General features: G+C 37.2%; 2 protein-coding genes across 2 annotated transcripts in view; one reads left to right on the top strand and one right to left on the bottom strand.

Annotated features, from left to right (window-relative positions):
- Window positions 1–18,624, top strand: part of GFM1 (G elongation factor mitochondrial 1) — a 41,603-nt gene extending 22,979 nt beyond the window's left edge. The window contains exons 13-18 of the mRNA XM_090273251.1: window positions 1,797–1,879; window positions 12,325–12,487; window positions 14,080–14,224; window positions 16,318–16,478; window positions 17,186–17,239; window positions 17,392–18,624. Coding sequence (XP_090129377.1) covers window positions 1,797–1,879; window positions 12,325–12,487; window positions 14,080–14,224; window positions 16,318–16,478; window positions 17,186–17,239; window positions 17,392–17,523 — 738 coding nt within the window. The 3' untranslated portion in view covers window positions 17,524–18,624. The remainder of the gene's footprint in view (window positions 1–1,796; window positions 1,880–12,324; window positions 12,488–14,079; window positions 14,225–16,317; window positions 16,479–17,185; window positions 17,240–17,391) is intronic.
- On the bottom strand, window positions 1,909–8,338 carry LXN (latexin). The gene is made up of 7 exons (XM_090273239.1): window positions 8,202–8,338; window positions 7,704–7,848; window positions 6,029–6,091; window positions 4,750–4,927; window positions 4,510–4,646; window positions 2,478–2,540; window positions 1,909–2,213 (listed from the first exon to the last, which is right to left on the bottom strand). The coding sequence occupies exons 2-7, from the start codon at window positions 7,830–7,832 to the stop codon at window positions 2,115–2,117; spliced, it is 669 nt and encodes a 222-aa protein (XP_090129365.1). The 5' UTR covers window positions 7,833–7,848; window positions 8,202–8,338; the 3' UTR covers window positions 1,909–2,114.
- Window positions 18,625–20,445: the final 1,821 nt, after the last annotated feature.

Here is a 20,445-nt window from a genome sequence, read left to right on the forward strand (position 1 = left end):
CTGAGCAGGTGGTATTGTTCCCTCTCAGACCCCTCCCCCACATACAGCACCACAACATGGTGAAATGGGTTGCCCGTACTGACGAATACCTAAGGCTCTGCCCCTTACAACGTAACAGGTGCGACAGCTCTACCTAAGACACCGGCAAACAGACACAGGAGCCTGTCAAGATGAGACAGAGAAGTATGGCCCAAAAGAAGGAACAGATCAAGGTTCCAGTGAGAGAATTAAGTGACAAGGAGATAGCCAACCTAACAGATGCAGAATTCAAAACACTGGTGATAAAGATGCTCACAGGCTTGACAGATATGCTTAAGTACGGCAAACGCATAAGGGAAGAAGTGAAAACTATGCTAAATGAAACAAAGGAAAATCCACACAAAACCAATAGAGAAGGGAAGGAAACCAGGGTTCAATTCAATGAATTGGAACACAAGGAAGAAAAAAAGTCAACTAGTACAGAATGAGGAAACAAGAATTGAAAAAAATGAGAAGCTTAGGAACCTCTGGGACAACTTCAAACGTGCCAACATCCAGATCATAGGAGTGCCAGAAGGAGAAGAGGAAGAGCAAGAAATCGAAAGCTTATGTGAAAAAATAATGAAGGAAAACTTCCCAAATTTGGTGAAGGAAATAGACACGCAAGTCCAGGAAGAACAGAGTCCCAAAGAAGCTAGACCCAAAGAGGACCGTACCAAGACACATCATAATTAAAATGCCAAAGTTTCAAGATAAAATCTTAAAAGCAGCAAGAGAAAAGAAGAGAGTTACCTACAAAGGGGTGATTATAAGACTATTAGCTGATTTCTCAAAAGAAACTTTGTAGGCAAGAAGGAACTGGCAAGAGGTATTCAGTGTAATGAAAAGCAAGGACCTACAACTAAGATTATTCCATCCAGCAAAGCTATCATTTAGAATGGTGGGGCAGATAAAGTGCTTCCCAGACAAGGTAAGCTAGAGGAGTTCATCATCACAAAGCCATTATTATAAGAAATATTAAAGGGACTTATTTAAGAAAAAGACCAACACTATTAACATTAAAATGACAACAAACTCACAACTATCAACAACTGAATCTAAAAAATAAAAACAAAATCCAACTAAGCAAACCAGAATAGGAACAGAATCAGGTATGGGGATCATCTGGAGGGTTATCAGCTGGGAGGGGGAAGGGGAAGAAATGGGGAAATGGTGCCGGGATTAAGGAGCATAATCGGTTGGTACAAAATAGAGAGGGGGAAGATAACAATAATAGAGGAAAGTGTGAAGCCAAAGAACTTATATGAATGACCCATGGACATGAACTAAGGTGGGTGGGATTGCTGGAGGGAAGGGGGGGTACTGGGTGGAGGGGAGCAAAGGGGAGAAAAATTGGGACAACTGTAACAACATAATCAATAAAATACACTTTAAAATGGGTAGATAGGACATATACTTTTCTAGGAAACATCCTGTGTATATCTGAATGAAAACAAGGCACATAAGATTTAAAATTCTGGTTGTGATCATATCTTTGAAGTTGAGACAGTACAAAATTGTGACAACAGATTTATACTATTCCAGTGAACATGTAATAAAGTGGAACAAAGATGAAATTTTAGTGGACATATGTATAAAAGCAATTTTCATTGTTTAATATCATGTATCTAATCCTTGTAAGATACTTAAATGATTTAAGATTGAGCATTTGCTTATCTATTGTATTTAAATAACTGCTTCCAGTAATTAAGATTCTTAGGGTTTTTCTTTTTTAAATTAAAATATACTGAAAAATTATTTCCCCTGGTCTTTTTTAGAGACTGGAAAGAGAATATGGCTGTCCTTGTATCACAGGAAAGCCGAAAGTTGCTTTCAAGGAGACCATTACTGCCCCTGTCCCGTAAGTATGCAACACAATTGAACACACTATGAGGTTGTAATTGAAGCTTTTTATTATGGGATATACGCAGCACTGTTACTGTTAAGACATTTTTACATCATGAAACTTTTTATTATGGAAGCTCTACAGTTCTGTGCTGTAATCACAAACTGATACTTTGGGGTTTGTTTAGCCCCTTAAGCTAGATGTCAATGAAGAGTGACATACACATCATTAGTACGCATAGGGTCTTCGTTTACTCCAGTTGTGCTTCCTTTGGCAGACGACTGTTATGCTTTACTTTAGTACCATATTGTGGATGCCAGAGAACTTGCATTTGCCAAGGAATAATCTCCTGCAAGTAAAGGATATTAATCGGAAAACATTTAAGAACATTTAAGAAAACAGAGTTGGATTTATATTTTGCTAGAAACAAAATAGTCCTCCTAAAGAATAGCACAAAATAAGTTAAATTGCTACAAGTATAGTATACTTCAACCTGGTGCCTGTTTGAATTTACATGAATTCTGATTTAGAGTCAGAAGTAATAAGGCATAGTAACTATAAAACAAGTTCCAATTTTCAAAGTGGCATCAATAAAGGTTAGGTGATACTTTACCTGAGATACAATGTCATGAAGTAGAATGGTGTAGTCTAACTCAATGAAGTCATCATTTCTTTGCTGTAATAAATAAAAATCTGATGTGTAAAACAGTATCATTGGCAAAATGATATTTTAATTAAAAAAATTAGCTTTCATTAGTAGGTGATTATAATACTTCTACTTAAGTAAAAGTAAAAATTGAATGTCATAATATATTTAGCTTGACAGAAAAACTCTTATAAATATGTATTTTTTTCGAACTACAACTTAAAATTATGATTTTTCATTTATTACTCTAAAAATCATTTCCCTTTCTGTTTTTAGTTTTTGCATCATGGTAGCTACTTAAGAGCATTACAGTCTACAGTTTGCCATTTAAAATTCCTTAATGTTTACATTGTTCAGAAGAGTATAATTTAAGGGATAAATTACTGAAATGAGTGTTTAAAGGAAACCAGTTTTATAATAGAAATTCTCTTTAAAAAACTGAGAACAGTAAAATTTAGTGAATGTAGTTATCTGATTTTGTAATTACAGCTTCAACAAAGCTTTGCTCCTTATTGCTTTGCACATATTAAGTATTTATACCATCAGCTACACAGAGATATTGCATCTGCATGGTTTAAAACCACAATCACCAGACACGAGGCTCTTTAAGGCTTTTAATGGATGTACTGCAATAAGCCCTCGACTTGAAGGGATAGCACATGCTCCTGTGGCTCCTTTGGTCAATAGCAATTATAAATGTGACCCCAGGGTTAAATAAAAATATACTGTTCTCTCCTTATGGTATGTTGAAGTAACCCTTTCTTTGACTATATCAATGAAGAATATTCTTTAAAAGAGAAGGTAAAAATCAGTAGTAAGCCTTCTTAAATGTTGGATCTTAATAGGTAAAGATTTGTAATATATATAGCCTGAAGCAGTGGTTAAACCCTTCTGTTGAGATTTTTGTTAGTGCTTTAAGACCACAATTTATTGAAGGGTCAGAGAAGTTTTCTTTCATAAATCTACTAGCCCTGTCTCGTGCATATCTTGTTATAAAAACATGGCTTGAAAAAATCATGATTATGATTATATAGCCTATGCAACCTGGACCAATTAGTTACTCAATTATTTGAGGCCGCAGTACCCCTATAGGCATGTTGTGATCAGGACTGATGTCTACAGAAATGCATTAGAAAAAGACACTATTTCTTAAAATGTTGTAATGTTTATGTTAGGTAGTATAATTGGGTATCCTGCCTTCCAATGCCTATAGGTATCTAATAATTAGTTGCAAAAGCCTTTGGAGTAAAGGTGCTCCGGGTGCTGCCTTGCAGTTATCCACAAGCTGTAATGAGTCAGCTGGAAAGTCTTTGTCTTCTGTGGAGCTGACTAAAACTGTGGTGGTTTCTTTAAACATTCTCTTCTTTCTTTTTCTTTAGCTACTACTAATTGACATAGTCTTTTTCTTCTTAATCCCTTAAGAAAGCTAAAATCAAATAATTTATTTTTATCTCTTTTAAGATCTAAAAGGAAGCAGTTCAGAATAGTCATATCAGACTTAAGAAAACACACAGTTAGCAAGAAGTTAGACATGAGGTTGTAAATTATGACTCAGTGGGTTATGAAAGAAAATTATATACAGAAAGCTTCATAAAGCCTGAGATGTTAATATTTTTGCTCTGGGTGACTTCTGGAGGGGAAGTGGCAGCCATGTTTCCGAGTAGTTCTGGCACTCCCATTTCAGTAGAGGAAAAAAGCAGAGGTAGTTTGAATGTTGCATGACTAAAGTAATTTGAACACAAAATTTAGGATGTCAAAGGAAACACTCTGTATTAAGCTGAGCACAAAAACTGACTGCCAGATTATGTATAACTAAAGACGTTGCCTCTTAAAACTGCAGCTTCACTTACTCTGGCCTTGGTCATAACTAACTTCAAAATAATGGGTATACTATTTTAAATACAAAATTACTAATGGGGCACTACTTATCTAAAAATGAATGATATACTTCCAGTAAACATTAACCCTATTAATAGTGTATTTTATAGACATCACTTACCACTTGCTTGACAGTTTGAATTTTTACCATTTTATACCAGGTGTTTTCATTAGAATTCTGCCATATTATATAACCACAGGCAACCCAAGCTAAATGTCGAACTGGCTTCATTTCTGGAGATACATTTCCAAAACTGTCTGGTGAGGGAAACATGATAAATGGAATTACTTTATATTATATATACAGTACTAACCTTTTAAAAAATGAAATCATATATTTTCCCATGCCATATTTAAATACCTGGAATATTTTGTGCTTCTAGTGGTTCCTTCATGGATTTGAGTTTTTGATAAAATGTGTTATCTTCTTCATCTGGGTTCTTTCCAATTTCTCCTTCAAACGTGAAGTTGACTTCTGGTGCAGTATCTTGTCCCACTGGCGGATAAAGTACTTCAGCTGTGCAGTTCACTGTCACTTGCTGTTTGAGACATTTTTTTGCAAAATATATTTACATGTAGACAGCCATCCATTACTAACTATAATGCTCTTTGAGATATAATATTTAAAGCATTGGCCCCTAATGGTGTTGTTTCAGACTTGACTTCAGAGTGCCTATTCCAGTGTTATCTAATTAGGAATGACCTAGTAATTTTCTTAGATGCATCTAAAATAGACATTTTATAACTTGTGTGGTCTCAGAATCTTTTAAATTCATCTTAAAACTTGGAATATATTTCAGTATTAATGGTGTCCATTTTCAAGGCCAGATTTTAGTCTCACTTTATATACCAACTCCAGACTCTGGTTACTTTTTAATTCTTTCCATTACTCTTACTCTATGCTCCAGAATAATTTTCTCAAACTCAGATACAGCTGTCTGTTTCTAGATGTAAAAATGAAAAGATTTTACATTGGTTCTGCTTCATGAAGATGATTGTCTAGCAGCTTAGTTGCCTTTTAATGCATCTCCTCATGTTAGCCTGTATCTCTTCTGAATTATGCTCAACAAAAGTGCAAGCTTTTTTAAATTTTCAAGATGGTTACAATATAAATTGCAGTTCCTTCCTTTTGAGTTTGTCTCATTAATAATTTGACAAGTGTATAGAAATTGTCCTTCCTCATTACTGAATGATTCTTATCTGATATATCATATGGTAACAGTTCGTCATTCTGTTGCTCATAAATTTTTTAAAAAACACTTGCTTTCTTTAAATAAAAGAAATCAAAAGCAGAAAGAGAAAAAGGCAGACAAAGTGATGATGATTGGAGAGTAATTTATTTCACTTGTTAATATTAATGGAGTTCAGACTGCCCTATGACTATAACATTTAAAAAGGAAATTTATTTGATCTTCAGTATATAGAATCTATCTTTTAACTAGCTCAATAGAAATATTTCATGTATCTCAGAATACCCAAAAGGAGTAAAAACTGACCCCTGTATGGTCATTATTTTTTTTCAAGGCAGTGTTTCACAACAACTTAAAAAATTACAAATTAATGCTATGATTTGATCAGCAAAGGTGATCTGGAATACTTAGAATCAAATTTTATTTAATAATAAAGGACATTTCACTTACTTTTTGGATAATTTCTTCCACAGAAAACTTAAGGCAATACTTATGTCCTCGTCCTGGAATATCCTAAAATTAAGAAAATGCGATGAGATAGTATAATAACTCAATTATCTGCGTTGTTAGAAGAATCCATTCTCATTTCATTGGGGAAGGGGGTGGCTGGCTGGTGGGGTTAAAGCCTTAGACCTTAAAAGCATATCACCATGGATGTAACTCCTAACTTAGCAGGACCTCTATCAGGTTTATTTTGGATGAGAACACAGGGCGGGATCGAAGTGTGTATAAATAAAACGGATTCCAATTCACTTTCAGTCAAAGGACTTCAACTTCTGGGTCTGTGATCCTACATTCTCTATATAAGAAATTTTGAAACAGCTTTTAATTCTGAAGTTGACAAATGGGATATGTCATTGAAAAAATTTTTCATAAAGCCCTGTGTAGCCTCCAAATAGTGTTCAATGAAGGTAAATTCCATTCTGAGGCAGATGACTGCAAAGTGATTAGACATAGTAAGTACTGTTTTTACTTGTATATTAGTAGACCTGAAAATTGATACTTTAACCAATTTTATAACAGCAAGACATTTATGTACAGTATTTCACTTTTCAATCAAGATCGTCGTCGTCGTCGGCATCCGTCCGTCTCGAGAGACGATGGTGTAGCTTCTACTGAAGCTACAGAGCCTGGGCAGGGTGATATGGAGGGTCTGCTGTTGCCCATGCAGCAGACCCCCCCTCTCTTCGCAGCTGAAGGGTCCAAGGGAAAGACGGAGTCAATACAGCTTGGCTTCAGGTGCGCCGCAGGAGTTGCCGGTGTTGACTACAACGTCAAACCGCCTTAGGGACTCCGGCTCCGGATTTTCTGTCGGGGTTTACTCCCTTAGCCTTTCCCCTGAAGAGGTATGCCGCAAGGCAGCGGAGGTTTTTTGGAGTCAGAGTTTTCCTTCTCTGTCAATCAAGATACAGTTGAGCATTTATACCTAATTACGTGATCTGGTTCAGTTAACATCTGCTCTACTCCCTGTCAGCTCTTAGAGACTGTTAGCAGTTAAACCAATGTCAGATAAATAATGAACAAGCTCAAATCCATTAGATTTTAGTAAAATGGAAAGACGCTTAGTGACTGCTGAGGTTTTAAGCATTTAATTTAAGCCTTAAATGACATAATTTATAAGCAGTCAGTTGCCATAGTGTTTGGGGTGGTTCAAGAGAAGCTCCAGGCCACACTGATGCTGGTAGTCAGTTTCTCTTGCTCTTTGTTGCCCCCTTCATGTTGGTCAAAGGGCCTGATAAGAATGGTCTTAAAATGAATCATTTGCAAGACAGGAGCTTTTGTTGATCCAGACTGTGGAGTAGTCGATGAGAAATGTCATAGCAGTTTTAAGCTTCTTTTGAATGGTTCTTACAGGTTTCACTCGGAGAAAGGGGAAAATGCTGCCTCTCTCTGGGAACCTTTCTCATTTCCTTGTAATGGTGCCTGTAAAAAACTATCATGCCTCTGCCTTCCCCTGAACACAAACAGACCCGGGCTATCCCTGGAGACTGGATGGCCCCCTCTTTCCAGGAAGTGCCAACCTCCCTGGACCTGACAACAGCAGTCAATCCCGAAACGAAGGGGGGCGGGGCGGTTGTTGGGGACCCTCGGGAGTGGAGAGCCGGTGCCCCGCCGCTGGACTCACCTCCCTGCTGGCTTGTTGGACGGTCTGCACCAGAAACACCTTGTGGGGGGTCCCCTGCTGGTAGTTGATGCAGTTCTCCACCACCGAGGCCGCCCGGGAGGCTGGGTAGTGGGTCGGTGGGATTTCCATTCTTGGTGCGCGGCGGCTGGGAGAGCAAGAGTCGACTCCCGCTTAACCAAAGGCCCCGAGTGCGCAGCTGGCTGCCAGCTCCGGGTTGCTCTGCTGGGTAGGGCGTGGGCGGGGTCGCCAGCGCCTTCCCTCCCCCTCTCCCTCCTTCCTTTCCTCCTTCCCTCCCTCCTTTATCGGGAAGCTGCCCCCGGGCCTTGGGCGCTGGCTGCGGGACTGGCTGCGGCTGGGGCCCCGCCCCGCGCGGCACACTTTTACTCTCGGGTTCCCGCGGGGCAGGAGAGCCCCTGGGCTGGGCCGGGCCGGAAGGGGTCGAGGTGTGGGCTGGCTTGGCAAGCCCTTCAAGCCCTTCTTCCTTTCATTGGCCCTTACAGAAGTGCGGGAGGGGCTTTTCGGCCTTCGCCTTCATGGAGCGGCTCCTCCGGAGCCTCCGGTTTCCTCTCCTGGAAGACAGGCTGGTTTTCCCTTGCGGACTGGAGCAGCACTTCCTTGTACGCCGCGCACAGGATGACACACAGTACAGAGTGCAAAGCGGCTCCCAGCAGTGACTGGGTTCCTATTCCTCTCCGCCCCTCCCATTGAGAGCCCAGGAACAGGCTTGCTCTGCCCCCTCTTTGTGGGGTTGGACCAGTTCTGCCCAAGTCAGGGAATGAAATACTGCAAACTATAGCATCAGTTTGGAGGATTATGTGATTTGAATCCGAAGAAATAAAAAAAAAAAAAAAAATGCATTTGCACCCATCTCCCTTCACTTCGAAAGATGAGATTTTGATACAATGCTTCCAACTTGCTCAGTCACTTTGAAAATTTAACTGTAAGGATTAAACACACTTAAAGACTGAGCTTATACGAGCCTCTACATTGTGGAAAAGCAGGGATTTTTTAGGCTGCTTAATTTATTTAAGCAAGCCCAAACTTCTAGTAAGCAGTGCATTTTCACTAGATTTCTTAACTACCTTTTTGGGCCACCTTTCAAGGAGCAGTAATTTAGGCTCTTTGGATTTTCTCTAGGTCAGGAAGCTAAGGTTTCTTTTCATCAGATGTATTGTCAGACCTTCCCTTTGGCTTGGGAATAAAGATTCTTTGTCCTTTTTCTCAAAATGGGTTTTTGAAGGTTTTTCTTTTTTTTTTCTAAACATGTTGTGATGGTACTTTAAAAAAGTTTAAAATGTATTTGTCATGCGGTGCCTTCCTCAAATACCCTTTTCAATTTAGTTATAAGTAGTTTTTCTTTGGAATAAGAATGTTTTTTAATAGTAAGAAGTAAGGCATTTTCCGTGCTTTCTAGTTACATTAGCCAACAACTGTGACGTACCTGGAGGATGAAGGGGTTCGTTTCTCAAGGTTTTTTCTAAACTATTGACTGTCGTTTTTCCTTTGAGGAAGAGGGGTATGAGTCATTCAGCCATGCTCTTGGGGGGTGTGTGTGTGAATTGTTTGGATTATGTGCTACTTTGAAGGTGTCCAGGAAAGAGTGGCTGTCACATTCTGATGGTGAAAGAGCTTTTGGGGGATAATGAATTTTAAAGTTTCACGAATAACTAGTTAACATCTCTGTCATTACCAGAGTTGTTAGAAATACAGTATGTGTGATTCCTAGATAAGGTCACCATTTGGAAGCTTTATGAATACAATTGCTATCTCTGTAGATCAAGGCTAATAGTATAGGTTAGGAAGTAACAAATTTATTAAAAGTACACGTGCCAATTTAGGTTTTGTTTTTCTTAATATAAACACATTAAAGAATTTAACTGCCTATTTAAGCATTAAAGTGTATTAAAAGGATCTCATTCCTATATTTGAGTCCTTGAAATCTTACTAAAGTTTCATGAATGGTTAGTGAAGAGAGATTATCCTAAAGTAATACATGGGTTATCTTGAAAGTAACAAAATTATTATTGGCCTCTGAGATCAGGTAAATTAAATTATAATTTTATGTAACTGTATAAACATAAAACTAAGAAAAAACGTCTACGGCCTGCTACTTTGGTATGACTGTAAAGTCAAAATGAATCTATGACATAAAGTAAACAATAAAACCAACATAATTTAATTAACATTAATTTTAATGTGAGAAGTGATGTTTTGCCAAAAGTAAATTACCTTTCACGGCATTTCACTGATCTGACCACAGGGGCATGGGTTCTTTTACCTTCAGCGTGCCTACACTCTCCCACCTCTTCTCTATTTAAACTATTGTAAAATCTATTTGTGCAGCGCCCTCTAACAGCGTTTGAAGTGAAGGCATCATTTGCAGATTAAATCAGTTTATATATTTTTATTAGCTTTCTAAGAAAAATGTGTGATGATGAGCATGGGTTTTGGCGCAGATCCTGGCTCTGCCACATAACAGCAGTATCGTATTGGGCAAGTTACCTTCTCTGACCCTCAGGTTTCTCATCTGTAAAATGGTGATAAAATAATACCTACTTCATCAGTATGTGGTATAGAACAAGTAAGGCAAGCCATAAAAAGCACTTAGTACAGACCTGGCACATAGGCGTTTTGTTATTTGACATCCACTTGATTATAAATTTGTATCTGGTCCCTGAACCTGCACGGATCACTTCCTTGTCTGTGCGTTGGCACTCCGAGCAGTTCTGTCCCGTGGAACCTAGAGCAGTGATGGAAATGTTCTCTCTGTGCTGTCCTGATAACCACTTGATATGTGACTAGTGCATCTGAGGAACTGAATCTTAAATTTTATTTCATTTCACTTAATTTAAATGTATATATTAGTGGTTACTGATCACCATATAACAGCACGGATCTAGAGTATGTTGTATAGATGCTATATTACTGTCAAATTAAAAGCAATTTAAAATGTCTCAAGGACTCATGCATACCTGACAATATATCAGCGAACCAGTTTTGCAATCCCTTTAGTAATCTCTGGGGACTTGGCAGTTGTTTCTCTTCTGCTTTCCTTCTCCTCATTCTGATGACTACTTCATCCCTCCCAGGGAAATTATCCTTTCAGTGTTTTGTTTTTCCCAGTCCATCCTGAAGCTCTTAACTACTGGAAGACTACTTAAAGGGATTTCACCAGGCTCTTAAATAAAGAGCCTAAGTAGCATCTCCTACCAAAATAGATACATACTTCTTCTAAACCACTCACGGATAAGGGTGCAGCAACACACGCTCATTAATGCCATTTATCTGCAGTTATCTGCAGACAATTTTGAAAGGACCAGCATATGGTCTTGAGGAAGTTTCATTTTAAAGGAAGAAATGCCTTGCAAACAGTAGATACTCATGAAATGTTTTTTAGTGAGATAGTACCCTATGTTTATATATGCTTACTATGTATGTAAAATGCTTGATCTGTTCTATTTATGTTGCCATTAGTGATTTAAAGTCAACACTGAACTGTGTCTGTATATATATTTGAATGACATATGTCGTCGTCGTCGTCGGCAGCCGTCCGTCTTGAGAGACGATGGTGTAGCTTCTTAAGAGTCTATCTGCACCGCCGAGAATGGCTGTGCAGTCCGACTCGGGAGTGACACGGTATCTGTCTCCTCCCGTGTTGAATCGACATCTTGCGATGACGCTGGAGTGTCCTCTCCAGTGAAGCTGAAGCTACAGAGCCTGGGCAGGGTGATATGGAGGGTCTGCTGTTGCCCATGCAGCAGACCCCCCTCTCTTCGCAGCTGAAGGGTCCAAGGGAAAGACGGAGTCAATACAGCTTGGCTTCAGGTGCACCGCAGGAGTTGCCGGTGTTGACTACAATGTCAAACCGCCTTAGGGACTCCGGCTCCGGATTTTCTGTCGGGGTTTACTCCCTTAGCCTTTCCCCTGAAGAGGTATGCCGCAAGGCAGCGGAGGTTTTTTGGAGTCAGAGTTTTCCTTCTCTGATGTGCCCTGACTGGAAGATCGAACCAGCGACACTTAGCTCGCAGGCCGACGCTCAATCCACTGAGCCATGTAGTCGTTATCATTTTGGGGTGTTAATGATTCCACTTGAAACTCCCTTCTCTTGTATTGCATCAGTCCATAATGTCCAAGTAGTAAAATCACAGAGTGACTGTCTGAATAAATAAACTGCAGAGCTCCCATTTTCAAATAACTGTCCTCAGCTGTAGAGGTTTAAGGAGCGAGCACTGTCCCGGGAAAGGGAGGCATTCCAAAAGAAATGGGTAAGCTCTTTGGAATGTAGGTTACTGGAACAAGAATCTTAGACTGACTTATTATTTTATTAATAATTACTTGACTTCTACTTTCCTACTTGGGAAATAAATTCAGAATTGGCATAATTGAGGCCTTGGATTATTTTGGTGGTGTACTCTACCCTCACCTGTTAGTACGGACAGAAAGGAGAGAGTTCCTTTTTAAATAAATTCTACAATAAAACTTTATAGCATGGCCATCATATTCAAAGAAAAAGTAAAAATGATGAAATGTGGCTTTTCATTTAAGTTAGTAGGAATGCTTTCATTTTGGTAATTACATAATGCTATATTGATTTTTTTTTTCCCTCCTAAATTACTTTCAGGTTTGACTTTACACATAAAAAACAATCGGGTGGTGCTGGCCAGTTTGGAAAAGTGATAGGTGTCCTGGAGCCCCTGGACCCAGAGAACTACACTAAGTTGGAGTTTTCAGATGAAACATTCGGGTCAAATGTTCCAAAGCAATTTGTGCCTGCAGTAGAAAAGGTAAAAAAAAAAAAAAAATGCGTTTTTCAAAATCAAAAACAGTTTATTAGGTGGTATCAAATCACATTTCTATCACACTGTCTTTCATGATTCATTTTAGTTACAGTACAGCTTCTTTATGTAATTGTTAAGCTTTCCATCCGATTAAGAATCTTCAATTCAGTAAGTTGAAGACCTATACATATATGGCATGACAATGAAGGGAAGCCAGTTTCTTAACCATGGTTATTTCTCTTGGTGAGTTACTAAAGTTATATATTTCTCCTGATAAATTGAAACTACTCCATTGATTGTGATCAGCAGTTGAAATTTATAGTAGTCATTTAGGATTTATGAAGATTTTAGGGGACTATTGTCATAGAATGATCATTAAGAATCCCAACACCTGGGTGCTGCTGTCAACTCTGCTACTGGTTTGTGTGCTGTATGGTAGCTCACAGTGTTCAGAGCCAGCTTCTTTATCTATAAAATGAGAGTAAAATACTTAAACTGGAACCCCTCACAAAGCAGAGGATCAGAGAAGACTGACTTTTCTTTGGGAATTGGGAAGTGCTTTGCACATATAAATGGTTAGTGTTTTGTTTGCTTTCTAGGTCACTGGCTTTAAAACTGTGGTAAACTTTTAGCAACTGTTTTTATAGGTTGAGAAGCCTATTTAGTTGTTTTTTTAAACCTTTTACAAATCTTTATTAACAAAATATAACTTCGGTTTCAGTGGTGATAGCCTTTTCTGTGATTGTTGTATTTTATTCATTATACTTTATTTCAAGACAGTATTTTTGTCAATATCTTCTATTTTCCAAGATTAAGGTAACTGAGAGCTTAGATATTTTATTAGCATAAAATGTTTATTGTTTTGAAATATCAGAAAAATATTATGGGGTATGTGCAGTCATGTGATTGTTTTGCCAAGAAAAATGAACCGGAATTGTAGGAGCTCTACAAATACAAGTTAGGTGACTGAATGAAAAAGAACTATGAACTTATCAAATTGTACTCTTTAAATATGTATAGTTATTATATATCATTTATACCTCACTGAAGCTGTTTTTTAAAAAGAAGAATTGCATTTGGAAGAATTACCTCTTCATTTTAGTTTTCTGACACTGTGTAGCACTGAAGCGATGATGTAGTGATCTGCTGGTGAGGGAGAGCAGTACCAGGCATACAGTAGGAGCTCAAGACACAGCTGTTGAATAAATGCCAGTTTGGGTGGGGGTTTTCTCATAGGAAGTTCCTTAGATTTGCCTTCCCCCTATAAAATTAAGATCATGCTGTCTCTGTCATGGGTTATGAGTGTTGTGTAATCCCCTAAGATGGGGTTTTGAGAAAGTGACTATCACTCTCAGCATCATTTTTAAACCAGCTCACACCTTTAACTAACATGCTTTTCTAAGGGTTTATTCATCTAGATGCCACAATACAGTAATTCAGTAGTAAGGCTATACAACTTTGAAAACTTTTTTTGAGGAGTGAAATATAGCAAACATAAACGTATTAAACTTCTGAATACTAAAATGTTTGGGAGTTCTTGGTTATGCATCTGCAAGTCAAATCCACTCACGCCAGAAGTGGTGTTCATTCATCAACAGGGGTTTCTGGATGCCTGCGAAAAGGGCCCTCTGTCTGGTCACAAACTCTCTGGCTTCCGGTTTGTTCTGCAAGATGGAGCGCATCACATGGTCGATTCCAATGAAATCTCTTTCATCCGTGCAGGAGAAGGTGCTGTTAAACAAGGTATGCTATGTCCCAGCACCTGCCACATCACTGTGACTATTTTCCCCATAATGTCTTCCCTTCCCAGAGCACTGGGCAGCACACCAGGGGACATGACTATTCCTGGGCAGATGTTCATAGAAGTGACAATAGATTAGTCTATTCTCTTTCTTACAAAATTAAAAGCCTACCCTGTTCTCCTAAATTATTTGTTAATTTTTGTATATTTAAAATCATTTATAACCTGTAAGTTGTTTTTTAACAGAAAAGAGAGAAATGCTCAGAATTCTAAGAAATATTAACTACAGTCATTGTTTTCTGTGACTATTCCGATGTCAGGAAATCCATAAATTTATAATTAATTTTTTTCATGTAGGACATTGAAGGATTTTAGGCATTTTGAGAATGGCAATGTATTATGAAAGAATTAGTAAACCATATTCACAGTGCAGACTTCTTGCTAAACTGATAAAATTGTCAGCCTCTCACAGAATAATATATATATATATATTAAAAACCCTTGTGAAACAGAGCCCTAAGCAACTGCAAATATATCTGATTCATTGCTTTTAAGAGAGGAAGCAAAAGACAAGCAGCAGTCTGACATTGGGGTTATCTAACAAAGGAACTTCAGAGCTGTGTCCTGAAGCCAGAAAGTTCATTCTCTTTGTCATCTTTTCTGTATGTTATATGGTAGTTTGTAAGTATCTTTAGTGATGTCTGTAAGTGTCTTCAGGAAAATTGTATCATGAGTCACAAAACATTTCAGAAATGTTTTCAACATTTCATTTCAAAATGAACAGTAGAAAATTAGATTAATCAACACATTTTCTAAGCCTTCTATAAATCAGGATTTTATTAATTCTGAATGAATTTTAGACTTTATGTTGTTTTTGGTCTGTTTGCATCTGTGATTAGGTTGGGGCCTTGGTTGGAAAAGGTTGTTCATAACTTAACCAGTTTGCTAATTCCTTATTTTATTGAAATTAATGGGGGACATTAGTAATTTCTGTTTTTGTTTCTCCGCTGTGAAAGGGGAGAGAATCCTCTATTTTCTTTATGCCAGCTGTCTACTAAAAACGCAGTTGAGCCCTGGCTGGATTGCTTAGTTGGTTGGAGCCTGTCCCACACACCAGAAGGTTGCAGGTTTGATACCCAGTTGGGGCACATACAGAAGGCAGCCAGTTGATGTTTCTCTGTCTCCCTTCTTCTCTCTCTAAAATCAATAAACATATTTAACAAATGCAGTTGAAATCTGTGATCTAGAAATCCTGTCACAATCTGAGGATTATGTTAGTAGGAAAAGGGGGAAATAAAGTAACAAAGAAAATAAGACTTTTTTAGGTACAATTAAGAATAAAACACTTGCCTTTTTTCCTCTTAAGTGTGTACCACTTTAATCTTAAACTGACAGATTAGTTATAGTCACTTTATATTCTTTTCTTCTCAGCTTTATTGGAGTGTTATTGACAAAATTGTAAGATACTTAACATAAATGTATAATAGCAATACTTTTTAAAAGTACAATTAAAACAAATTCGAAATCACCGATAGTTCAATGCTGGTTCTTACGTGAAAATTGGTAGCTTTCCTGGAGATAGAGGTTAGAGATTACATAAAGCAAGAGAATTGGTATGGTTATCAATTAACCAAGAACTTCATCTTTTTTCATTGTTCCTATATGAAATGTAAATATAGATGTATATGCTTATATTATACACATATGCACCCATGAGAAAAGTGTGTATATCTGTATACAGATAGAAAGAATAAGTATCTCTCGACCATGTAATTTACATAGTAAAGGACTTGACTGAATGAAATTTTAAGACCGCTTTTATATTATCCTCTGCAGCTTAATGATTTTTAAGGATAAAATTATAGTAATGGAAATACTGATACTAAAGCTAAGTTTTGTCTTTTTGAAATTTCCATTTAGACAAGTGACTGTTATTGCTATGGAAAAATTAGTCCAGATTAAATATTTTAACCTCATCCTTTGTGTGTGTGCCTTTGGGAAAATACCTTCTATCTCCCTTTTGTATATTTGGATAGAAAAGTGTTCCAGTTGGTTTAAAGATTAATAAACTAATTTATTTATTTTTTAAATACAGCCTTGGCAAATGCAACATTATGTATTCTCGAACCCATTATGTCTGTGGAAATTATGGCCCCAAATGAATTTCAGGGAGCAGTGATGGCAGGAATTAACCGACGCCACGGAGTAATCACAGGACAGGATGGAGTTGAGGACTATTTTACACTGTATGCAGAAGTAAGTACTGTTGGTCACTGCCAGTCTTGCTTTCACTAACTACAGCAGGAAGTTAGAGTTGGCTTTTGTTTGGGGAGCTTGTAAAACAAATGGACACATTTTCCTGGCTATTTGAGTGTTGAATTTGTGGCTTATAGATATGTGGCAATTTCTATAATTTACTGTTAGAGGAACTCTTAAGTGCAAAATCTAAAAATAAGATTCATTTTAGGTCAGTGTTTTGTGAATGTCATTGTTTTTAGATATTTAGTCATCTTTCTCATAGCTTTATTTTGCATAGCTGCTTTGTTATGTTATCTCTAATTTATTGGGATAATATTTCATTTCCTGTTTTATCACATTCTGTAAGGCTTCCTAGAAGACACTGCTATCAGCTTATCATTAAGGTGTCCAAAGGAAGGTTGTGTTAACATTTCCATAGCTCGGCCTGAGAGCGGCATGGGATGAGGAGGGCTGGCTGTCAGTGCTGTCTGCTCCGTGAAATGGAACCACTCGGTTTCTGGTTGTGACTGTCACATGAAGTTATTTTCAAATAGGATTCTACTTGCAGTAAAACAAAAATGTGTTTCTTTTTGGCTTTTAGTTCTTTTAGACCAAGATTTATTAGTAGAAACCTAACTCTGAGGGAATTAAGTGGCTAAGGCTTCTCTGTTTTTCTCAAATATTTTCCAATAAGTGATGCTAAAATATCTGCTGTTTGTTTCCAGGTCCCTCTAAATGATATGTTTGGTTATTCCACTGAACTTCGGTCATGCACAGAGGTAAGCAAGTGTTTTAAGTTTTATTTTTGTTTCCTCTAAGAGGCTATACTACAAAATGATCAAATTTGTGAAATCTTGGTTGCTTATGACTTTACTTGATAGTTAGAAAAAATATTTTTTAATCTCTGCCCTTTTTTTTTTTTAATTCCCAGGGGAAGGGAGAATACACAATGGAATACTGCAGATATCAGCCGTGTTCACCAGCCACACAAGAGGACCTCATTAATAAGTATTTGGAAGCTACAGGTCAACTTCCTGTAAAAAAAGGAAAAGCCAAGAACTAACTTTCCTCACATGGACTAACTTGAAATGAATCTGCAGGGTTTAGATATTTTAATGGCTTTCAGTGAAATGAATTCAGGCGGAAACAAGAAATTTTAGAAGCCCTTCCTATTTTATTCGGGAGTTCCTATCATATCAAAGTTAATTCTGTATATATCTCAACTCTGTTGACTAGTTTTATAATTCACTGAAAAGCCTCAAATAAAATATCATTACTGAAATTATTTAATATTTATTTTAGGGGGGAAGAGACATATTAGTTCTACTTCTAAGCTTAGAATGTATATAACCTTCCTTTCCAAATTTTTATCATAAGAATTTTTAATGTAGTAAAGCTGAAAGAGCAGTACAAAGAACAGCCATATACCTTCCATCTAGTGTCAACAGTGAACAATTTTGTTAACAATTTGTTAATCAGATAATTTGTTTTGTAATATTTGTTTCACCTGCTATCTATATGTCTCATACTTTTATATTTTTAATTTTTTAAAAATTATTGTTTTGCTAAACATATGAAAATGAATTGTACACATCATGACAGTTCTTGAAGTGTCACCTTTTAATAGGCAGGCTTTTTTGTTTAAGAGTAGATTCCATATGATCTTAATAGAAAACATTTTTCAGATTCTTCATTGGGGTATTAAAGTGCCAGCTAAATTTCTAGCTGTTTTATATAGAGCTGATTGCTTCAATTTGTGGTTTCTGCAAATTTGTAGCTGCCTTCTTTTAGGAGTATAAATGTTACCTTCTCGTGGACCTGTGAGGTAAAAAACAGACCCTTGCATATGCAGTTGTTGTCATGTTTATCTTAAGGTTTCACGCTGCTCTAAATAACAAAATACAATTTTCAGAGTTCCTGCCTAGTCAGTTTCATTCACCTACTAAACACTAGTTGAATCTGAATCTGTTGGGATTTATCATGTTGTATTCACTGAGATTGTGAAAGAACAAATGTTAAGCTTTTGTTTTTGGAATAAGTTGGTCTTCCCTGGCAGTTCTACCATATTGTTCAGAATTGCTTCATCCATAAATTATGTGAAGTGACAGACATATCCAAATTCTTTCCCTTAGTGAATAATAGAAATAAAATAACCTTTAAATTCCTTTGTTTCTTCTTGATTTATAGATTTGGCTTTATAACAAGGTTTCTAGAAAAAAGGTTTTTTTAAAGTATTGTGCACATGTTTTCAAGGCATTTGCTAAATGCTTTAAATGCATTATCTGATTCAGTTTTCACTCCCCTATGAAAGTAGGTGCTATTGTGTCCATTTTGTAACGGAGGAGAGGAAAGCGCTGAGAACGTGAATCACTCGTCCGAGACCATGCAGCTCGTTTTGTTTGGGGTTGATAATTAAATTGTTTATTCATCATCTCAGGTGCATTTTCCACATGAATATGTCTGTGGCTGCAATACCATCAAGCCTGAAAAATGTTGCGGCGTTGGCATTTCATCGGCATCTCATGCTCTCCAAAGTCACTTAGAATATTGTTCCTGATGAGGGACTTCTTTCATAGAATCTAGCACAGTTCCTCTGGCTGTTGCCAGCAGTCAGAAAAATTAGAACTAAGAAGGATGAATGTTAATGTTTTTAGCTTGTTAACACATTGACTGCCACACTAGAAAAAAAAAATTTTTCCCTAGAGCCATGATGTTTTTTTACAAAAATAGAATAAAGACATTGAAACCAAAATATTTCTTTATGATTTGATGAAAAAGTAATGGGAAAAATTAGAAACTGTTCATAAAGGAAGTGTTTTTGTTTACATGTCAGATTTAGTGAAATTTAAAGGTTAAAATAAATAGAAAATAAGTTAACTTCTATTCATTTGATCCACATTTTTAAATTGCCAGTATTAATTTAACAATAACACCATCAGTAAGTAAGATTTTCACAAACCATCTGCAGGGTTTTATCCATGAGGCCACTCTTCATGTGGTATATATGTTATAGCATGGCAGCGTGAGTTCCCTCTACACCACGAGGCACCCAAGGCAAAGTGACGTGTGAGTTGTGTACTCTTCACAAGGCCCTGGGCTTAAACCAGGGTGAGTTACCTGTAAATATAACTCACATGGCAGTTAATGTGTTAAACATTCTGGTTATAAAGACATAGTGTCAGAAAAGAGCATAGTTGCCTAATCCAACACCAACATTTCATTGATGACGGCAGTGACTAGAATAGGATCACCTAGAGCAGATCCAGGACCAGAACCCACACTTCTTGCTAACTCATTGGTTTGCTTATAGTTAGCAAAGACCACATACCAGCCAAGGTCTGTAGCAAGAAAGAAATTAATAAGAATATATAAATGAGGATTTAAAAAAATACTACTGTTGTGAAGGATAGTTGTTGACTAATTTAAGAAAAACAGTTGCTTGTGTTGGAGAATGGTAGCAGCACAAGCAGTATTGCCCTGATTCCCACTCCTGGCCACACTTTGAAAACTACCTGGGACCTTTCAAAGAAACACCGAGGCCAACCCCTAGATCGTCTGCTTCTCTGGATCAAGATCAAAAGTTTTCCAAGTGATTTTAATACACAGGTAAGGTTAACGACCACTGCAATACTGTAGTTCCTGCACCTTCAAACACCTGAAATGGAAGACCAATTCAGATGTGTCCTATTACAAATATTCTTTTGTGTGGTGTTAGTATTTGGATTAGTGGTTCTTTGTTTAATAACTTTACCTTTAAAGAAATAGTCAATTTTCTGCTATTGCTTTCCTCCTTGCTCACTCACAGATTGTTTAGTTGTAAAATCACTGAAATGTAATCAATTCTGAAGTCTTATTTTAATAGTTTTGAAATATGGATGAGTCTTAAAATTGATGCCAATAAAATTAGATGGCCACCAGATAGTAGTAAATTGTGACATGAAGGAATACATCTCTTTGTAGAAGGCAGCTATTTGCATTGCTAAAA

The sequence above is a fragment of the Furipterus horrens genome, unplaced genomic scaffold (assembly GCF_987537825.1).
Source record: "Furipterus horrens unplaced genomic scaffold, mFurHor1.1.pri manual_scaffold_1, whole genome shotgun sequence".
Classification (NCBI taxonomy): domain Eukaryota; kingdom Metazoa; phylum Chordata; class Mammalia; order Chiroptera; family Furipteridae; genus Furipterus; species Furipterus horrens.